Here is a 21,082-nt window from a genome sequence, read left to right on the forward strand (position 1 = left end):
ATGGTTGCGCGCAACTTCCCCTTTAACGCCCTGCCGTTTTCGGCCCTCCACTCCGCCCCTCCCCTGTCTTCATTGGTTCCTCTCGCCCTTTTGTTTCGCTTTTGAGCCGGGCTTCTTATTTAGGCGCCTCGTGATTGGCTGAGCACCCTGGGATCCGGGGATCGACGCTCAGGTCTGCCGCGGCGGGCGAGGCTGTTCTTCCTCCGCGCGCCGCTCGTCGTCCTCGTCGAGCCGATGGCGCTGCGCCTTCTTTTCACTGCGGGCGCCTCCGCTCTGAGCCACGGCAGGAAGTGATGGGCCGCCTGGCCGCGGGCTTGCTGGTTTAGCTCCGGCCGGCTTGTCAGCGACGCTCCCCCACCGGGTAGCCTCCGCCCCCTTCGGGACCTGGGACGGAGCCTTGGTGGCTGCGGGATGGTCGGTCTGGAGCCCCGGGCATGAGCCAGCGCGAACGAAAGCGGGACAGGCCTCCTCCTCCTCCTCCTCCCCCCTCGGGCTGTGAGCGAAGATAACAAGGGAGCTGCGGAGGGCGAGCGTAGCTTACGGGCGGAGCAGACGAGAAGGCGGCAAGGTAAGGAGCCCCCTGACGCCTTAGGTGGCATTAGTCTGGATGCCCCCTCGCCCGGGCATGGTGACGGGCCAGATTCGCTGGGGGAAACTTTGGCATGGGAAAGGAGAGAGCCCTCGTCCAACCCCGCCTCTTTAGCAAGCAGCCCCCCGGCTTTGGAGAGGGAATTTGTAAATCCGCCTCATCCCCCCCACCCCCCGGGCACCTCTTGGCTGATCTTGGGTCTGGTGATCCTGGTCTGCTTACTGAGAGTGGCCCCCTGCGTTTGTGCAAGAAGGGACGGAATCGCTCGGCACGTTGAAGGTTCCTTCTGGGTGAATGCTGCGTTTCCCCTCTTTTCCCTGTCCCCTTTTGATCTATTCTGGGGCTTTTAGTAATGTCCCACTTGGACCGTTTCCTTTCCTGGAGGTCTTCGGCAAGTGCGCGCGCGCGCGCCTCTCTTGTCATGAAACTCTCCTTCCTGAAATAGCCTCGTGGCACGAAATGTTTGGTGTCAACACCCAGCCCGAGGCCCTTTTACTATCAGAATGATTCTCAGCCCGCTTCCCTCCACAAGATCCGAATGCTCTTTTGGTCCCTGGCGATTTTTAGACAGACTCCCACAATCATTCTGTGGGCATAGTTGTCCAGCACATGTGGAATTCTCCAGTTTGACCAATTGTTGGTGATTAAAAATATCGGCTGCCTCTGTCCACTAGACCATGCTGTGGCATTTTGTGTGTATCCCCTTCTGTAGTTGGGTAACTTCTAGCAACCTCCCATTTATGTTTACCATTCATTTGCTACTGAATGGGTGTTTTAGATGTTAGACAAACTGTTTTTCAACAGAGTTAATGTTTCAAAAAGCCTTTAGTAGTCTGCATGAGCAGGGGATGTTTCTGATCATGTACAGTTACAAATTGTGATAAGATAGTTAAAATATAGTTGAAATCCACACTTTAAACTTTGTTATAATTAGCTTGGTATGCCAGATTCAAAATCCTATCCTCTGAAATTGTAGGTGAGGTGGTTGGGAAAAATAGTACATATTACTATAGTATAAAAATGTGCTTGAAAGAAAAAGTTCTCATCTATTATGTAATAAACTATATGGTGAAAAAAAGAAAGCACTATACTAAACTGGGGGGGGGGAAATTCCACGGAAAACAAAGGTAAAAACAAACAAACAAATAATAACCAAACAAAACTATCCCCCAAATTATATCTAAATATAAATATGAAAGAAAATCAAACCATTAGAATGAAAAAAGTTACCTGACTGTTGAAATGATACCACTTTTTCAATTTCATCATTGTGATTCAATTTTTAAACAGTGATTTATGTCTAGACCATACAGAATCACATTGTCCAGTCTTTCCTCACCTCTGATGCAAAGTTGATTCAAAGGGTGCACGGTGATGAATTTCGTTATGGTATGTTCTTCAGATATGCAACACAGTATTGTGCACTTTAAATTTGTATAAAGGCTTTATATGTTTTGTTTCATTTTTAAATTCCTTCCCTAGTAATCCCCAACTGGAATTTATCTCTTTCATGGTTAGCTGTGTGCCTGACTTCTTTCACCAAGCTATCCGCTGTTACCTCACTGCCCATTTTCCTGGTCAGTCTTCTTCCAGCTCAAAACAGTATTCTTTCATTATTAATGAATCATCTGATGGCATGAGATTAACTTAAAGAGTTCAGGTCCAGGTTGAGTGGCAACCTAGCTTTTCCTCTTGTTTGCAGTGTCTACTGTCCACTCTATCTCTCTAGCTAATGGTTAGACTGCTTCGAAATTGATGGGTAAAAACTCAAATACTAATCCTATAGTATGACAGGAAGTGTGATCATTGTGACACTTACCTTAAATATTAGGAGACTTGCTGGCACAATTTACAGTATGATTAAGTTGTTTACAATGCAGGTATTGCACTGAAATCAAGCTGTGTTATTAAGACAGATCCTCTCAGAAGGCTATCACCCAAGAGCTTGGCACATGCATGCAGAGGAAAAACAAACGCTGAGGGGGATGAACTGAGATACTGGAATCATAGAGTTGGAAAGGCCAGATAGGCCATTGAATCTAATTTCCTGCTCAGTGCAGAAATCCAAAGTAAAGCATCCAGACAGATGCTGTCCACCCTCTGCATGCACACATCCAATGAAGAGAAGATCACTATTCTGAGTAATTGGTTCCACTGTCAAACTGCTGTTACTGCATGGAAGTAAAATTAATGAGATTCCTAATGCATTGCAAACCTATCAAAAATACAAATTGTGGATGCCACATTTTAATTTATTTTGCATTGTAATATGGTTGCAGTGTGGGAAATGCCCTATTCTATTTAGGATATTTTTTTAAAAAACTAGCATTTGTGCTGGTTTGATTTTATGCAGTGTTTCTCAATCTTGGCAACTTTAAGATGTATGGACTTCAATTCCCAGAGTTCTCCAGCGAGCGTGCTGGGAGTTGAAGTCTATACATCTTAAAGTTGCCAAGGTTGAGAAACACTGAATTTATGGACAGCCAGTAAAATATGCCCACTCATATAGATTGAAATGCATCTACAGTACTTCAAAATTCCTACTGTTGCTTAAACTAGAGGATTAAATGATAATCTTGGGCACCTTAGTACATTTCTCCCTAAAACAGCAAGTCAAAGCTTTCAGAAATCTTTATGGTTGCACTTCTAAATATTCTTGCTATGGGCCACAGTGAGACTTGTTTTCAGTAAATTGTGCAATTGCAGTTAAGGGTTGTCCTTGCAATTAAGCAAGGGTAAAAAAATCAGATTAGTTAAGCTTCACTCCTATTATTATTATTATTATTATTATTCCTCCTCCTCCTATTTAAAGTCTAGCCTTTCAGCAGCTAAAGGTGTCCTGCAGTTTGCTGTATCTCCTATATGTGTGCTTAGCAGACAAATGTTATCTGGGCTACTGGGTGATAAGAATCAGCTTAATTAATATCTTCAAATATAGAGCTTCAGATAAAAATACTGCTTATCCATTGGTGCTACTTCTCCCATTGCACTGACCGTAACATCTTGTTGGAAATTTAAAGTTTGCTGACGTGAATTGAACTGAACAGGTGCTTGTTTTGAGATTGAAAAAGCTAAGTCACATGGAGATGCCCTTGGATAAAATGAGGAAGTTCATTTGAGTGAGTGAGATATGAATGTTTTAGTCAGATAAAGGGCCTCTCATTCTTTTTCAGTATATTAGCATGACTGTTTATTTCAAGAATTTACATCAGTATTGCCTCTTAAATGAAGGTTGGGGTTTGCAGAGGAAAGTGTTTTTCTTTACTTACCAAGAAAACTTGACTCTTTTAATTGTAATTCCAGACACAGAAATACAGAGAATGAAATGTTTCCCCAAGTCTTAAGAGGAGTAATGTATTTGAGACATATTTTGCTTGTTATGTACCAGTTTCATTGCTGGCTTATCATTTGTGTGCCAAGTTTAAAGTGTTGCCCTTAAATATTTCTGGACCATCACACAGTTTTTATTTATTTATATTTATTTCTTTATCAGAGAGCCAGTTTGGTGTAGTGGTTAAAGCAACAAGCTAGAAACTGGGAGATTAGTCCTGCCTTAGGCATAAAGCCAGCTGGGTGACCTTGGGCTGGTCACTTTTTCTCAGTCCTAGGAAGCAGGAAAGGGCAAACCACTTCCGAAAAACCTTGCCAAGAAAACTGCAGGGACTTGTCCAGATAGTCATCAGGAGTCAAGGCTGACTCAAAGGCACCCCCCCCCTATTCTTTATCAACTTGTGTGCTGCTTCAATCACGAAGACTTTCCCTAGTCTTAAAATGTGTGCCTCAACCCGCTATTGAGAATTATTGGATTCTGAAATACCAGCAAATCGGGTCCTTTCTGTTACTGTTCATCTTTTGTATTTCCCTGGGAAAAGTCTTCCAGCCCTTCCCCTGTGAGCCAATTGCCCCTGTTTTCTGGGTTACATATAAACCTCAAATGAGAACTAGGTTGTAGTTCAGTGGGCCATGCAAACACGTGTAAGACTTTTAAGGGAGCCCTAATAATGTTGCTGTTCCAAAAGGCAATTTTATGGTCCAGTGTTTTAATGACTGTGTTCATCTGATCCTTTTTATATTGTTTTTTGTTTTAATAATGTGTAATAGTAAGTTTGTAATTGCCATGAGAGAGTAGGTACCCTAAAATGTGGGCTTAATCAAATATGATCCAGATGGTAACATCAAATCTGAGACTGGAACTTGATTGTTGTACTAGTGCTTTGATACACAACAAGCTGAATATTGTTGACAAACAGCAACAAAATGGGAAGAGTTCTTCTTCTTAACAAGCAAAATACTGAATATTGTTTTAAGTCTATCTGAGAGCTGGAACAATGGTTTATACATTTTCCAGCTGAAGAATGTGCCTTCTTGGAAACTAAGGATTGCTATATTTATCAACATGATAGAAGTGGGTGGATCACTGGTGATTTGAGCTAGTGCTTCAGTTAATCAGGACAAAGTACAAAGGAGACATTGAAAATACTACTGAAGGATAAACTGAAGAAAATGCAGGCAACTGTGCTGATCTCTTAGGAAAATATTCATACAGGATCAGTAATAAAATAGCCTTTATTAGGCTTAACTAAATATCCCTTATGTAAATTAGTTTTTGAGATTCTTAAAAACATTTAGGCTTGATTAATTAATTTTTATTTATGTTGCAGCGCTTCAAGGGAAAGATAGAGAAGAAAGTTGTTTGGAGATGCCCAGTCCACAAAAGTCAGTAATTCAAGAAGTACTTTGTGATCATAATGGTGTTTTTCTAGAAGCACTGACCTAATTTTTAAAGGTAGAAACTAAGTGTAATTCTGATGTGTATGTGTTTATTTTAGGGATTGATATACTTTCAGCAAGTGTATAGGTGTCTTACAAATAACTGAAATGTAAAAATACTAAATTTCTGACGCTGATCACAACTTACAGATCCTTTGTATATAACGACATTGTCCATTTAGATGTGAACACTGTATGCTTATTGAAAGTGATTCTGCTGCTTCTGTATGTAGACTTTAGCAGTTGCTCTTCATTTAAAAAAAATGGGAACAGGGAAGGACCTTAGACCTGTAGTGTGGTCAAAAGTCACTAATCATTGTAAAGTTGTTTGTGAAGTTGTTTGACAAGTGTGATTATGGCCTTGTCTCAGTTGTGAATGCAGGGCGAAGTTTCTTTGTTTAAAACAGCCAAGGGTAAGAGGAATGCCACTGCTAGGCACAGCTTTTATGTCTTTCTACAGCCAGAGTCTGGCATGCAACTATGGCTACTTGTGTTAATAAAGCACAGTTCCAGGAATACAGGTTAAAGCAGCTGAGTTCACAAGACATAATAAAACAAACTATACATGACTTTATGTCTCCAGGGCCTCTCTTTGCCTTATCCATTCCAGAATTGTTATAAGGTATATCTTACATTAATCATAGTCTCCCAGTTCAGATGAAAAAAGCTGCTAACCACGGCTACTAGCTTGGAGTTCTTGGTTTGTTTTGATGCTGAGTGATAAGTATGGTTTTCTGATTCAGCTATAATTTAAAACTTCCATGATTCTCATGGGATACTGAGGAAAGAAGGCTCATTCTGTTTAATAATCTAGGAAGATATGTAATATGTATGCCCAAACTGGCTATTGGCTAAATATTGTCTGCATCAGCCTTCCAGGTCATAGTCTAACACAGTGAACCTGATACTAATATTCTGTGTGATGAATATTTTGTCTTTGTAACAGAAACATTAGAATGTTTTTGTGATAGAAACATTATTTATTATATTGCTATGAATTTCTGTATCTGTTGAAAACTGCAGTTTATTACCTACAAACATTGGTCCTTACTTTTGTGGACTATTCTATTCCCTCTTATTTTATTTTAGTAGGAATAAAGCTTTATCTTCATCTCCTCAAAGTGGCTTGCTAATCAAGCACAAATACTGCTTCTGTCATGCACTTTTCTCACATCTAGATTGCAACATGAAAAGCCAGAAAGCACTCTGGATATGGTCTGTAGGCTGCTGGTTGCTAAAGACTTAGATTTTTCTTTATCGTTGACTGCCTTTCACCTGTTTTGCCACAACGTTAAGCCATGACAAACCTTGATTATAGAAGCTTGCAGATGGAGGCTGGGTTCACATATTGTGCTAAGTCATATAATGTGATTTCTTTGGTTTTCACTTCATGTATTGTGTGAACTCAGTCACTGTGGTTTGTAAACTATGGTCTATAACTTAGCGTGTCAGTGATTCCCACTGCTTGAAGTTTATTCAGTAATTCAAAAGATATGAACCAGCCCTGAGTCTCTTCTTTATTTGACAGAGGCGATGAGTGCACCATTAGGAGACAAAATAACAGGTTAGGAATAGATCGTCTTGGAGAAAATCTATCTATGTGATCACTAGGAGTCGAAAACAACTTGATGGCACATAACCTTTTATTTGAAGACTCCTTTGCTTTATGCACTTTGGGATTTTCTCAGAAGAAAATTAAGGCATTTTGAATGGGCTTTCTTTCTTAAATTTCCTAAAGTAGGATACTTCATAAATCCTGACCCAATATTTTACAGAAGTCATTTATAATCTAAGCTTCTGGAAAAAGCATGTATATACAACAATTGCTGCTTATTAGGATCATTCCAGGGATCATGGTTCCAAAAAATGGCAAAAATTGAGGTACCTATATGTCAAGCTGCTGCATGCATGTGCAACTCCCAGAGAAATGTAGAACATATTTTGTTTGGAGTTGAGTGATGATGATTTCATTTAGGAAAAGGTGGGGAATTATTTATTTCAAGCAAGACTGGCTCACCTGATGGTGCTGAAGAACATCTGCCGGTATTTGTGAGCTTGCCTTCACTGGGACAGCTATCTGTCATAGATGCTTTAATTCGTATTTTTGCATAGAGCAAAGGGAGTCGATAGCCTAAGTGACATCTTCCAACTCTATGATTCTGTGACTTAAGGGCATTTCTGACATTGTAATAACAATAAATTATAGCAATCAATTCCAAAGGCTTAAAAAATATCCATGAAGGCTGCAAGTCTGCTCTCTTCCACGAGGAACTATTACATTCTACTTCCCTATAGCTGGAGGAGGTGAGAAAGCAGTTAAAGCTGCTAAAGCAATTCATTAAAAATAAATTGAAATTGAAATGAGCATTTAGAGGAATAGAGTGTAGTTAGTAACAAATGGGTTCCTATTTCCTGAATTCTAGGAATCCAAGGTGAGTTACTTTGGTAATATAGAAACTAAATAGCTCTGATTTATTTATTTCATTGATGTAACATTGAATCTTGTCACTCATGCAGTGTACGGCAGCAAAAAATTAAAAAGTAATAACACAATTATGACATAACGAGAAATTCAAACAAATTACAGTAACTATTACAAGCAACCAGTGACACCATCTGGGTATTCAGAAACATCATCTTTCAAAGGTCCAACCTCTATTTTGACAGCTTTTCGAAAAGATGCCAGAATTGGTACCAATCTGAGTTCTGGAAGGAGGCTGTCCATCAAATGGTGGTCATTACAGAGCAGAACCATCTGGAGGCCCCCACTGATCCTAACTCTTGCATATGGGGATGCCCAGCTGTGGCGAGCATACTATCTGGGTCAGTTCTACCTGGAGGACTTGGTCCTACCTGGAAGAACAATCCTGGAAGTACTTAGGAGCCAAGCCATGCAGAGCTTTCAAGATTAAAACCACTATTTTGAATTATACCCAGAAGCTTGTTGGAAGCCAATATAACATAAGGTTCACATGGCTGTAACAGATCCCATGTGCCACCACACTAACAGGTTCATTCTGTACCACTTGCAGCTTCTGTAGTCTGATGTATACCAAATTACAGTAGTCTATCCTGGTGGTGATGAGGGCACGAGCTTCCCATTGCAGTAATCACCTGGTCTTGCGCTCACAGCTTTCCCTAGTCTTTTGCCTGCCAAATGTGTGAGACTAACTCACAATCTACCAGCACAGTTAAAACATATACAAAGTAAATAATCGAGAAAGGTTGATAAATGTTTGGATTCACGCAGCATAAATTTCTGTGTATTTTTAAAAACAAATTCCTCATGTCGGATTGAGATTTATCTGGTGAAAATGTCTTTTTGCTCCCTCTCTTTTTCTTTCCAGAACGGTGACAGAATGTCAGCACTGGTGACATTGGTGCAATTATCTGCAGATGATAATGCCACTTACCCATCTGCTACCACAGTAGTGACAACAGCTGACACCCTGACGACACCTCCGTTTTTAAATGCTACCAACAGTACTGTGCCACACAAATGCTTGGTGCTGCTGTATGAGGACATTGGCACATCCAGGTGAGATGCTATTATAGACGGGTCTGTTTCTCCTTCTAAACAAGGTTTTCTGTATTGTCAGAGAGGGCACAGCACTATTTAAAAAAGCATCTTTATGTCTTGTTTTTAGAGTTCGTTACTGGGACCTTCTATTATTGGTTCCCAATGTACTTTTCTTTGCATTTCTCCTCTGGAAGCTGCCTTCTGCCAGGGCCAAAATCCATGCAACTTCCAGTCCCATTTTCACCACTTTCTACATACTGGTAAGTACAACTTTTATTTTTAAAGAGCCTGGATATGGTAATATATTATTTTGGCTCCTTTCAGATTAGTGGAAGGGCTCAGAGTTGGTAGTTATGCTTGACAACTCTCAGCGCTAACAATCTCTCCACCCAAGGTATATTTTTTATTTTGGATTGAGACATCCTTCTGACCTAATCTGACCATTGAGCTGCTTGATCTTTCTTGTGCTGCTTCTGTGTCTTTTGTGTCTCTGGAAAATCTGACCTGTTAGAGAATAGCAGCTAATCTCCAAAAGGATAGACAGCATTATTGCTGCTCCTTAATTTGTTAACTTGATTTGACATGGGCAGTCACATTTCTGCAACTGAAATTATTGACACATTATTTGACTTATACTCTGTCCAGTGCCTGGCAACTGTTAGCCCATTGTTCAGGAAGACAGAGGAGAACAGCCCCTTTCTCTCTTTGGCTTACTTTCTCCTTGCAAAATTGTTTTCCCTTGAAATAACTCCAGGTATTAATTAAGATATTTTAAAAAATATAAATAAGTGTGACTTCTTTATTTTTCTCTTCTGTCTCCAAATTTCCCTCCCTCTGTCCTTCAGCTGATCAGCCTATTAGATGCAGACAATCTGTGGCGATCCCAGCCAGTGTGGCTGGTGGGGACTTGTGGATCAGGACCATCTGGAATGCCTCAGGTTGCCTGTCTCTGACCTAGACTGAGCTGCGTGTCACAAATCCTGACTATCAATGTAATGGTGGCCAACCACTAACTGAATCAGTTGAAGATTCTAAGAGGGAAACTATAAGTGCATCTTTTCCAATGTCCCTTTATTTGTACAATTCCAGTATTGCCACATTTTTAAAGCTGTTTCTTATTAACAGTTGCAAGGAGATTAGAGAGGAATTTAAATGAGAAGAAAAACATTTCCTTATACTTGCCTTAAAGCTTCTAATTATCCTTCTTGGTGGAAACTCATATAACTTCCACTGATTCTACTTTTTGTGTGATGTACAGTATATGTTTGTGAATCTCTGTATGCGTGTGGTGGGAGGGAACAGCAGCTACAGCATCTTTAAATCTTCAGTTATTTTAGCATTCCTGCATACCCTCTCTTCCCATTTCCCTTTGTTTTGCAGTTTCTTTTTAACTTTTGCATGAGCGTAAGAATTTCTTCTTCAGAGAACAAGAAAGAAAGGGATTTACTTGTCTCTTGTAGAAAGAGTATTAACTTTAAGGTAAATTAATTGTATTAACCTTAGGCACAATAGGAATCAGGCATGATTCTGCCAGGAGATGGTAGAACCATCTATAGGGGCAACAGCCATAGAAGCTTGGTATTAACAAGAGGGAGGCTATGCTGCTCAGGTGAGCCATGCTTTTCCTACCTGCATGGCTTTTGTCATGCCTGCTGGTACGGATGTCGCATGGCAGATGTTCCAACATAGAACATGTAAAACTTTGGCGGTATAAAATTCCACTTGAAAAAGAAGATCTAGGAATAAATGCCATTAGGAGCTTTCTGCCTGGAAGCACTTCAGTATTTCCTTAGTATTTTCTTCTCCATCAATTTGAACACTGTGTGAAACTCTGGTCACCCAGGAAAGTTGGATAAAATTGCATACATGTATGAGAGGCAGTCAGTTAAGAGGCTTATCCTAGATCCCAAGGAAATGGCTTCTGGTCCTGTAGAGTCAGCTTAGGAGAAGGGGTGGGACTTGTTAAGGGAAATCTCAGAGAATACCTGGCCATGCAACAGCCATTCCCTTTCCCTCTGCAGTTCTTTCACCTACAGTTCTGGCACACTTTCAGTTTTATTATGCTTACTGACTTTGTACTTCTCTGCCAGGTCTTTGGAAATTTCTGCTGTCTGGGAGTGGCTTTCTGAGTATCTTCTCCCTTTATGAAATGGAATTTATGAAAGAGGTTCAGTCTGTCTCCTTGTTGTGTCCCAATCACCCTCTTTGTTGTCTTGTTTTAGAGCATTTTTGCCACTTGCTTGCTTGCCTACTTAGCAAAATGTATGTGCTGCCTGTTTTTCTAGGTGGCTTTCAGTATTTGTTAGCTGAGTATAATGGAATATTTGGAATGTGGAGCCCTAGTAAGAGCCACAGGTCAGGTTAGGGAAAGGTATCCGTTTGACTGGAATTGTATCATATTTAGACCTCAGCTGAAGCTTAGCTGCAGGATGGAAATGACTTTACGGGGCAGAATAAAGACTAAAGAGGCTTGGAAGGAAGGAAGACTGTGAAGCAAGGTAGCTAACCTATAGCCGAATGAATAATAGATTGAGAAACAGGAAACTGAGGCAAACAGAAAGAAACTTCAGAAGCTCTGCAGCAGACTTGTGTTGCTTTGGAATTACATGGACACAGTCACTAATCTCAGTTTATAAACAATCTCTTTCCCTGTTTTGGGGAAACATTATATGACTTTATATTATATTACATTTAAATTATATTATTTACATTATATGTATGTATGTATGTATGTAATAGAGAAGGATTAATGGATAGCACTGCAGGCTGCAAGAATTATAGTGAGACATTAATGCAGATTTCTACATTTGAAATTAGTCAAAAGGAATTATTAGCCTTAACAGCATTTCTGGGCATATAACATTGGAGGCGTTTATCATGTAGGGACGGCTATGGGACTGCCTAACGATGTAACATTTCAGTAGTGATTGGAAAGGCAAAAAGCTTATTTCAGGAGCTTTATCTTAGAGAGGAAGTAGATATATTTTACTGATGCAGCATTAAAAAGGACAGTAGGATATACTGAGGAAGCTTCATGTCTGTGAATATTGTACAGATGTAACAAACAAATGTCTACATTCTCTATAACTCAATATATATTTTTAGAATTTGCTCTTCTTTTACTCGGAAAGCATATAGAGAGGTGTTGTGTTTTGGTGAGTGGGATTGAGCAAGGAATTTCCATTCCCTTGATGGTGCTTTCTGAGACTGGGCATTCCTTATGTATATTCAGGTGTATTTTCATAGCCTGGAGGGCCTGAAAGAGATTAATGCTCCTGCCGCCCTCATAGCCGTTCAGCAGTGAGGTACTAGGCATCTGTTGGCTGATTCACAAGACTTCTGAGACTCTGTAGGCTTTAAGCAAGGGTCAGATTAGGTCTGCAAGCAGTCCACTTGCTTGGGAATTATTTCCTATTTATTTTTCCTGTTTCTAGATCCTTTTGCATTTTTTCTTTCAGTAGATCACTTGTGAAGTATGTTCAAGATCAGAAGTTTCTTGATATCTTGTGGCAGTGGCTGTTGATACTTCCAGCGTTTATAGTCTCATGATCTACTTAGAATATAAACAAGCATAACTGTGGTATGAAATGTTATTAAGTTTAAAAACAGGGAGAGAATAAGATAATAAAATGCCTTTTTAAGTGTTTTAAAAAATTCAGCCATGAAGCATTTCTGTAGTCCCTAATGAAAACATCTGTGTGGTGTAGGGAACCTGAAACTTGCCTTCTCCTGCTGCTGAATCCACTAGTTATTTTCTCTGCTGTCTTAAGTTCTTAATTTTAAAAAGGTACCCTTGAAGTGCTTAGCTCTTTACAGCCCACTTCCTTAATTCCTAGCTATTTTCTTCCAGGTGTTCGTGGTAGCTGTGGTTGAGATTGCTCGGGCTGTGGTCTCCATGACAGTCAGTGCTTCTACTGCTGCTACAGTCACTGACAAGGTGAGATCAGCATTAATTTTAGAGGTAGATGTAGATTTGATCCCTTCTTCCTTCCCACTTGCAGTATTGGCTTTGATACTAATTTATAATCAGATATGATGATACTTTTGTTCTGCTCAAGTATCTGGCATATAGTTTTCAAAGAAAAAGTTGAAAACATCAGTTAGATTACCACCTTGATATTGATTCAGGAGTGGTCAAAATTTAAAAGGTAGACTGGAAGTGGAGGAATCCACCAAATAATAACTAATTATTAGTTATTAGACTGGAAGTGGAGGAATCCACCAAATAATAACTAATTATTATTTGGAGGCAAATAGTAACTAATTTAGAATGAACTGTTAATGCAACTTATGGATATTGGTTCATAAGACAAAAACTTGAAGGGAGGTGTCAAAACATGAAGTGCAGAGCTGAAGTTCATGCTGTTGAGTAATTGAGGCTGGAGGAAAAAGACAACATGGTAATAATTACCTTTATTTTCTCAAATTGTAATGGCCAAATGAACAAAACCTCCTGAGCAATAATTATTAGAAGTTCATTGCTGCCTGAATAATTTGGTAAGACGCCCTTATGTGTTGATATCATATGTGCAAAAAAAAAAAAAAAAAGGTTAATACAGGTAGTCCTTGACTTACAACCATTCATTTAACGACCATTCAAAGTTACAACAGTTCTGAAAAAAGTGACTTACAATCAATCCTTGCACTTAACTGTCACAGTGTCCCCATGGTCATGTGATAAAAATTTGGGCGCATGGCAACTGGCATGTATTTATGATGGTTGCAGTGTCCTGGGGTCATGTGATCGCCATTTGCCATTTTCCAGGGGGCTTCCGACAAGCAAAGTCAATGTGGGAAACCAGACTCACTTAACGACTGCATAATTTGCTTAATGGTCGGGGCAAAAAGGTCATAAAATCGGGCGCAACTCACTTAACGACCACATTGCTTAACAATGGAAGTTCCAGTCCCAAGTGTGGTTGTGGGTCGAGGACTACCTGTATTGCTATATCATAGCCAGGTCCTACCAATAGTTCTTGTATATCATAATGATTATTCAAATAAGCAGAAGTGTGTATAATGTGTTTGTTTATTTAAAAATGGAGAAAAAGTGAGTTGTAATGTAGTCCTAATTACTAAATCTACACATCTTCCCCTCTTTGTTTGGCTTGTTGAACTTGGCTCTCTGTCCTTATTTGTCATTTCTAGATCCTATGGGAAATCACAAGATTTTTCCTTCTGGCCATTGAACTGAGCATGGTGATTCTGGGCCTTGCATTTGGTAAGAGGTCTTTCTTAGTACTTTCAGGCGCTCTTATTTTTTTCCTTTTTCTATAAGTTAAAATATCAGGTGGTCAATAGTAATAAAATGCAAAATTAGGCAGTAACCAATTTACACAAGAAGCAATATTTCAATATAAATATTCTCTGCATTCAAAGAAGAGATGTAAATATTTGTTCAGTAGTAGATAACATACACCCCTATCTTTTATTAAATAAAACAGCTTATTAAATTATTGATTCTGCTCCAATGTATTTCTACTTAGTACATATTTTATTATAAAACCACAATTTTTATTCTTCATTTCTATACCACTATCCCACCTATTCACAACAACACTCTGATGTAGGGTAGACTAAGAGAGAGCAAAAAGGCCAACATCATCCAGTGAATTCATGGTTTGAACCAGGCCAAATTCCTGGTTTGAAATTTGAAACACTGCCCTACTCTGACTGAGAGTAAGGCAAGTGTGGGAGTGGGTATGTTGTCTTGAATTCCCTTTTAAAAAAAAAAAACCCATCTTGTCCTCGCTCCTCCCATCCCCCCAATTGCAGCAGTGTCTCCAAGCATATTGCAAACCTTTTTAAAATTAGTTTTAAGATTCTTCTTTTCACCTGTATTTGAGTATGCATCCAGTCTTAAAACATAATAATAGCAAACATAGGAATCCACTCTGGGATGGCAATATCCAATCAGTAATGGAGGTTACTATGCAGTTCATATGCTGGGTCACAGCTGGAATAAATATAACATTGAATGAAACCATTTTTTAAATAAAGCTGAGGAAGCTCCAAATCCTGGCACTGGGTTTTCAAATTATATAAGATTTGTTCCCAGCGATTAAAATGCTGGCTCCACAATGTATTATTTCTAAGGATGTGCAAAATGTTTCAAATTCAAACCATTTCAGGTTCAAAATGCCTCGCTTGAAACAGAATGAGAACCTGTTTTGAGCTTGAAACACTTGCCAAAAGGGGAAACAGCCTGTTTTGTTCTTAAAGCAGTGGATTCCCCCCCAAAATAGGGCATTTTGAACCTGAAACAGAATATTTTAAGTCCTAAACAGTTCACACTTGAAATGTTTTACACACCCCTATGTGTTTCAGATGCTAATTTCATGCTCCCCAAATGAGCTGGGCTATAACTTTTATCATTCCCAGCTTGGGGCTGCATATGTTGGGGATGATGGGCACTGTAGTTCAGCACATCCTGAAGGTTACCAGAGTGGGGAGGACTATTTCAGAGTGAGGAGTGATGGTTAGATTTATGATGCATATGGCTTGATAAGATCTGTATGCAAGACTAATTTGTACTAGATGTTACCAATCCGGGCGTCTATCTCATCTCATCATGTAATTTTACCTTTAGACAGCAGGATCTAATCCTGTCCCTCCCTTGTGGCTCTCTGTGATTCTGTAGGCAGGTGGAATACAAATAGACTGCTTGTCCCATGGGCTGTTCTCCCGAAGCATTTGAATTACTCTACTTTGACCCTTACCTTCTCATCCTCAGAATGGCTTGAGGAAATATTTACTTGGTTTTGGATAGATAGGGTATATTGTACTTTCTTTGCCCAAACAACCTTTTCTAGCTTAGTGCAGCTGGATGAAGGATGAGTTAAAGAAGAAAAACCTGATGCTGTTTTAAAGTGTGTTGATGTAACAGAGTAATATGCTCAGATGCTAACTTGTACACATTTGCTGCTCAGGTTTGCATCAGGCGGTCTTTGATTTATGACCATTTGTTCTGTGACCGTTTAAGTTACAATAGTGCTGAACGAATGGTGGTTATGATTGGGCCTTGGCGTTCCGGTTGTCCCAGCACCCTTATAGTCATGTGATCGTGATCTGGGTGCTTGGCTTGACTTGTGACTGGTTGCAGCATCCCGAGATTACATGATTGCCATTTGTGACCTTCTCTGCTGGCTTTCACAGAAAATCAGTGGGGAAGCCAGCAGGGAAGGTCGCAAGTTGCTGGGTATGACTGCCCCCACCGACGCACCCTCCCCCTCCCTCTGTGCTTATGATGCGCTGGCCATTCGCACACCCTCCCTGAGCCTTGCTGTGCCTCCCTCGCACCCTCATGCACCCCTCGCGCCCTCCCCACCTGGCAGCAGCCATTTACCTGCCTGCTGGCTTGTTTGTGTGTGACCTGGGACTTGTAACTTCCTGCCGGCTTCCCCACTGACTTGGTTGTGGGAAGCTGGTAGGAAGTTATCTCACTAAACGATTGTGGGATTTGGTTAACAATGGCAACCAGGACTGTAGGGATTGCTGTTGCTAAGTGAGGCGGTTGCGCTTTACGACCGCATCACTTAGCAGTGGAAATTCTGGTCCCAATTGCTGTCGTAAGTCGAGGACTACCTGTATAAGGGAGAGGCCTGATATTTGCAACACCAATATTGCTGGATTTCCTGAGGTGCCACCTGATCTTCAGTAGTGGGCAATCATGCACTTTTAAAAGGTTAAAAAAAAAAAAGGATCCTGTTGCCTCCTTATGTGATCCTTTCTCTCACAACTGCAGTAAGTGTAACATAATTCCTATGAACTTTTTATGATATGAACTATTGGGATGGATTCATTAGGGGTTTTTCAACCATAGTTTGTTTACTAAGCTATAATGTCCTGGTTTCCATACAGTGCCAAGCCAGAATGGGTAGTTATTCTCATTGTGTGAGCCCAGTTGGACGATTGAATGGATTAAAAAAAAAAAAATCTGTAAATGGTCAGGCATGGATACTGGATTCTTGGATCAGAAGCCAAAGGCGCTCTGAGTAGATTGGCGGGACAGGCAAGCACTCTCAGCCATCGAGGGGGTTGACTGCCAATATGATTTTTGTTCAATTAGGCCACCTGGAGAGCAAATCCAGTGTCAAGCGTGTCCTAGGTATCACCACCGTGCTGTCATTGGCCTACTCGGTGACACAGGTAAGCATCGTCAAGGCAGAAGCACCTGTCTGTCTGGGTTACATACTCAAAAGAAGGCAATTCTTTTGGTGCAGAATTCTAGGCAATGGTTTAATCTCAGTAAAATGGGAAGCCTCATAACAAAATATATTTTGTGGTAAGTTGGGAGGTGAAGTCTTCCTGAGTGTTATTTCGAGTTCAGGGATAGCAAGTTCATATGTTCCACTAAGCCATGGTTGGTTTAATCATAGTTTATTGACTAAACCACTATGATATCGTGCAGAGTGATAATCACAAACACTCCTGTTTGTGCAGAGCGCAGCAAAAACTCCAGGAAAATATTAGCCATGAAAGCAAACACATCAACAGTGCAGCTATTCGCATTGCAATGTCCATTTCTTGTTTCCCAAAGAAATCCAGTCAGAAAATATATACTAACTGGTGTTTATTGATAAAAATGCAAAAAACTCCATAATGCAAATATCATACAAAATATAAAGAAAAACACATCTTCTCATTATATTGTAGCATACAAGACTTATTAGCAACACAAGCTTAACAAAATCTCTAGCTACAAACTCTTAGAGAAGAGGTACACTACTTGGTAATTTGTTACAACTACGTAGCCCATAAAACCTACATAGTGGCTAACACTAAAACAACTAACAACTAACTAACTAACAATTAACAACTACTCTGAGAGGCTGAACATTTTCCTCTCCTTGTATTATAGCTCTATGCCACCCCCACTGGGTAACTAGCATACACACGCCAATAGGTGGCAGTAAATAGCACAATACACAACACACAATAACAGGTGTTTTTCACATGATCTCTATAGCCAAAATATTATTTGTTATTGTTGTAAAGATAACGGGATGAATCTTTTCCCATGAGAAAGAAAATCCTGACATATGACACACATCATGGTGCACAAATCACACTGGCTGGCTTTGCATGAAACACTAAGTGAGCTGTCATTAGTACAAGGTTTAGCTTGTCTAATGCTGGTAAGAATAAAGGCAACTGACATGCAAACCATAAGATATTGAGAGAGTTGAAGTAGAAGCCACAGTTCTCAGGCCAGAGATGGCAGTTATGTAAACATACAACTGCTTGCCTCCTAGGCCATCATGCACTGTGCCAAGACTCCATTAATTTGTGGGACAGACAGGAGAAAGAAGCAGCGAGTTAAAACCATCATGGCTATCAGGGACATCAGACTCTTCTCACTGCTAGTGGACAACCACCTCTTTCTGCTGGTTTTAACCTATAAAGTTTTTGATGCTAGGTTTCCTGCAGGACTGTATCGGTCCCCTGAGTCGGTCCAACGCTTTGATCATGCCAGGAGAAGCACCTAGTTGTTCGCCATTTGCGGGGGGTGGGGGATGGGCAAAGCCTGGAAGTGTTTTTCCATGACGTGGCTGACTTTCTGGAGTGGCCTCCTGTCTGCCTATCTGCTTCTGGAAAAAGTTTAAAATGGTGCTTTTCTGAAGGAGTTCGGGGTTTGGATGCCAGGTATTGCTTTGGGATGTTTTAACAAAAACAAAGATGTATTTGTGAGATATTTTTGTTTGATCATTGTGCTTTGTTTATTGTGAGCCGCCAAGGGTCTTTTACAATTGTTGTGGGATATACATCTGATAACAAACAAGCAAATAAATAGATTGTTTTGTATGACTTCATTTTACCTGCCATAAAGATTCTTTTCCAGCCTTCTGCCTGGTATAGACTAGGAGCAGATGTAAAGTGTGTAAAATCAGGAAATCTATGACTTACTGTCAAATCCTGGTTAGGGTTATGTTAAATATATAATGTTGCTTATATTGGTTCCATTTCCTTCTACCATAATTATTGTGGCTTTTATATTTCACCATAACAACATGGGAGCAACCTCAGATACATTAATGGAACCTCATTTGTCTTTGTCTCTATGCTTGGAATTAAATCCAAAGGCTAACATTCTTCCAGGTTCAGCAAATATTCAGAAGCTTCCATATTGCAAAACTGGCTGAGAGATGGTGTGATACAAAGAGCTGGCTTTACAGTAAGGCCTCTCCTTCAGCACTTCAGGCTGAAAATAGGGGCATTTTTGTAAATATTCACAGTATGTCCTTTCTCACTGCTCCCCATCAACTTTCAGGGAACTCTGGAAATCCGTTATCCTGATGCCCAGCTCTCAGCAGAAGATTTTAATATTTATAGCCATGGAGGAAGGCACTTCTGGCTTGCCAGCTCTTGTTTCTTCTTTCTGGTAAGAAGGAAAACCGCCCTTTTGATCACCAGAACACTGGCACTTGTCCTGGATAATTAGTATTGCCTTTTTTAAATCTTCTGATTAATATTTTGTAAATACAACAATATAGTCCCAAAGAAAATAAGGCAAGATCTTGAATGTTCTCTTGTCTGCCATTAGCAGCCTCCATATCCAGCCATCTGCTGTTTCTCTTCATGACAGGTATATTCATGTGTGGTGATGCTTCCAAAAACTCCCTTGAAGGATCGTATTTCTCTGCCCTGTAAGTAACTTTTCTGTCTTAGAGCTAGTATAGTTTTCCTAGCTTTGCAGGTATTTCAAACCAATGTTAGGGAGTGTGTGGTTTCCAGAGGCTGGCTGCTGCTATCTTGCAGATCAAACCCACGCATCTTCTCCTTTAAAGGTCCAGGGAAAGTTGCATGCATAGCTGTGACAGCACTGAATCCGCGCTTCCTTGAGATAACTGATAAGAGAAGCATTCTCCAGCCTGGGAGAAGACTGCTGTAGAAGTTGGCAGTAAGTGCAGTCACCCAGCTACTGGGCCTCAGGGCCTTCCAATAAGTTTTTTTTGCACCTGTAAATTCATGTTTGACTAAAAAAGAGAGAGAGAGAGGGAGAAATAAGAAGTATTGCAAAGTACAAGGAGCTGCTGCCAAGCTCCCTTGCATCACCCTTCCTGGAAAAAGCAAATACTGTAGTAATGCGAAATCTGCATTAGAGCACTTAATTTGGAGTTTCTTGATTTCATACGAGGTAACATCTTGGTGAGAAAAACAGCTGTGCAATATGTGCTTTCAAATGACACCACTTTTCCTGCCTTCAATTCTACAGTTTTAAACTGTGGTTCCACATAGCATGAAATATGTAGTTGTTGGTCTTGGCTAACTTTGTTATAAAGTTAACATTCAAGTGCTGTGGAAGAAATGAAATGGATGAGTGCCATTCAGGATGGCCTTTGAGATCATAATAGGAAGAAACAGTAGGAGAATGAGAAAATTCAAGTATGTTAAAATTGCACATAATTAGATGGTCTGGTCATAAATGGAAAGTGCTGTAAAATTGGCATTTTGTGCTCAAGTGCTTTCAGTGCTGGGTTTTCAGAGCTCAGTTTTTTTTTTATTCATCCAGTAAGTTGTTGCCCCAGATGTACATGTTATTGAATGCAAGCCCAGTGTCCTTGTCTCTTGTCTTTTTCCAGCAAGAAAGAGTTTCTATGTCTATGCAGGAATTCTTGCTGTGCTCAATTTAGTGCAAGGGATCGGCAGTGCTCTACTCTGTGCAGGTATCATCGAAGGCTTGTGGTATGTATTCTGAAGTCTGATACAGCCCTAATTTCAACCTGGTCCATCAAATGACTTTTTGGCGGAGACGAACAGTTTCCAGCCAATTTTCATCCAAGATTAGCTCCCTTTCACTACTGACTCCAAAGTTGCTGAAGAACAACTCTTTTGCCATACCCATCATGCCCTCTGGGTTGTCCCCATGGATCCTTTTTCCTGCCATTGTATCTGGGAGCCATCATCTCTCCTGTGGGCTCTTTCCTCCCTTTGATGGGGAGTGAATTCTGTTCCATAAAAGGAGAGTAATCACTGTGGGCTGATTCTTAGGCTGCAAGTCTTTCTCTCTGTTCTCTTATCTTTGTAAAGGGCGGGTGGAGAGAGTCATGACATTTAGGCCCTGTCACTTTGAGCACTGCTTTGTTTAAGTAGGCTGAAGCAAACAGTGAGCCAAAGTTCCCCCCCCCCTTATTTCACATGCAGGGAGAATGTTCTTTAGGGCCTGCAGTAATTCATCTGATGGCATGCTACTTTTTTGTAGT

General features: G+C 40.3%; 1 protein-coding gene across 5 annotated transcripts in view; it reads left to right on the forward strand.

The window, feature by feature from the left end:
* Positions 1-201: 201 nt before the first annotated feature.
* The window catches only part of TPRA1 (transmembrane protein adipocyte associated 1), a 29,836-nt gene continuing 8,955 nt past the window's right edge, over positions 202-21,082 (forward strand). The window contains exons 1-10 of one of the 5 annotated variants that reach the window (XM_025172422.2): positions 202-568; positions 1,880-1,978; positions 8,707-8,897; positions 9,007-9,139; positions 12,730-12,816; positions 14,028-14,100; positions 16,948-17,027; positions 19,150-19,260; positions 19,465-19,525; positions 20,462-20,564. In XM_025172422.2, coding sequence (XP_025028190.1) covers positions 1,964-1,978; positions 8,707-8,897; positions 9,007-9,139; positions 12,730-12,816; positions 14,028-14,100; positions 16,948-17,027; positions 19,150-19,260; positions 19,465-19,525; positions 20,462-20,564 — 854 coding nt within the window. In that variant the 5' untranslated portion in view covers positions 202-568; positions 1,880-1,963. Of the gene's footprint in view, positions 569-1,879; positions 1,979-2,071; positions 2,167-5,250; positions 5,376-8,706; positions 8,898-9,006; positions 9,140-12,729; positions 12,817-14,027; positions 14,101-16,947; positions 17,028-19,149; positions 19,261-19,464; positions 19,526-20,461; positions 20,565-21,082 lie in introns of all 5 variants that reach the window. The other 4 variants (XM_088134259.1, XM_025172423.2, XM_015889614.3 and 1 more) reach the window with 4 other exon arrangements.

This window comes from Python bivittatus, unplaced genomic scaffold (assembly GCF_059951505.1).
Source record: "Python bivittatus isolate LINGU-HERP-01145 unplaced genomic scaffold, Pbiv_v1 ctg000080_np1212, whole genome shotgun sequence".
NCBI lineage: Eukaryota > Metazoa > Chordata > Lepidosauria > Squamata > Pythonidae > Python > Python bivittatus.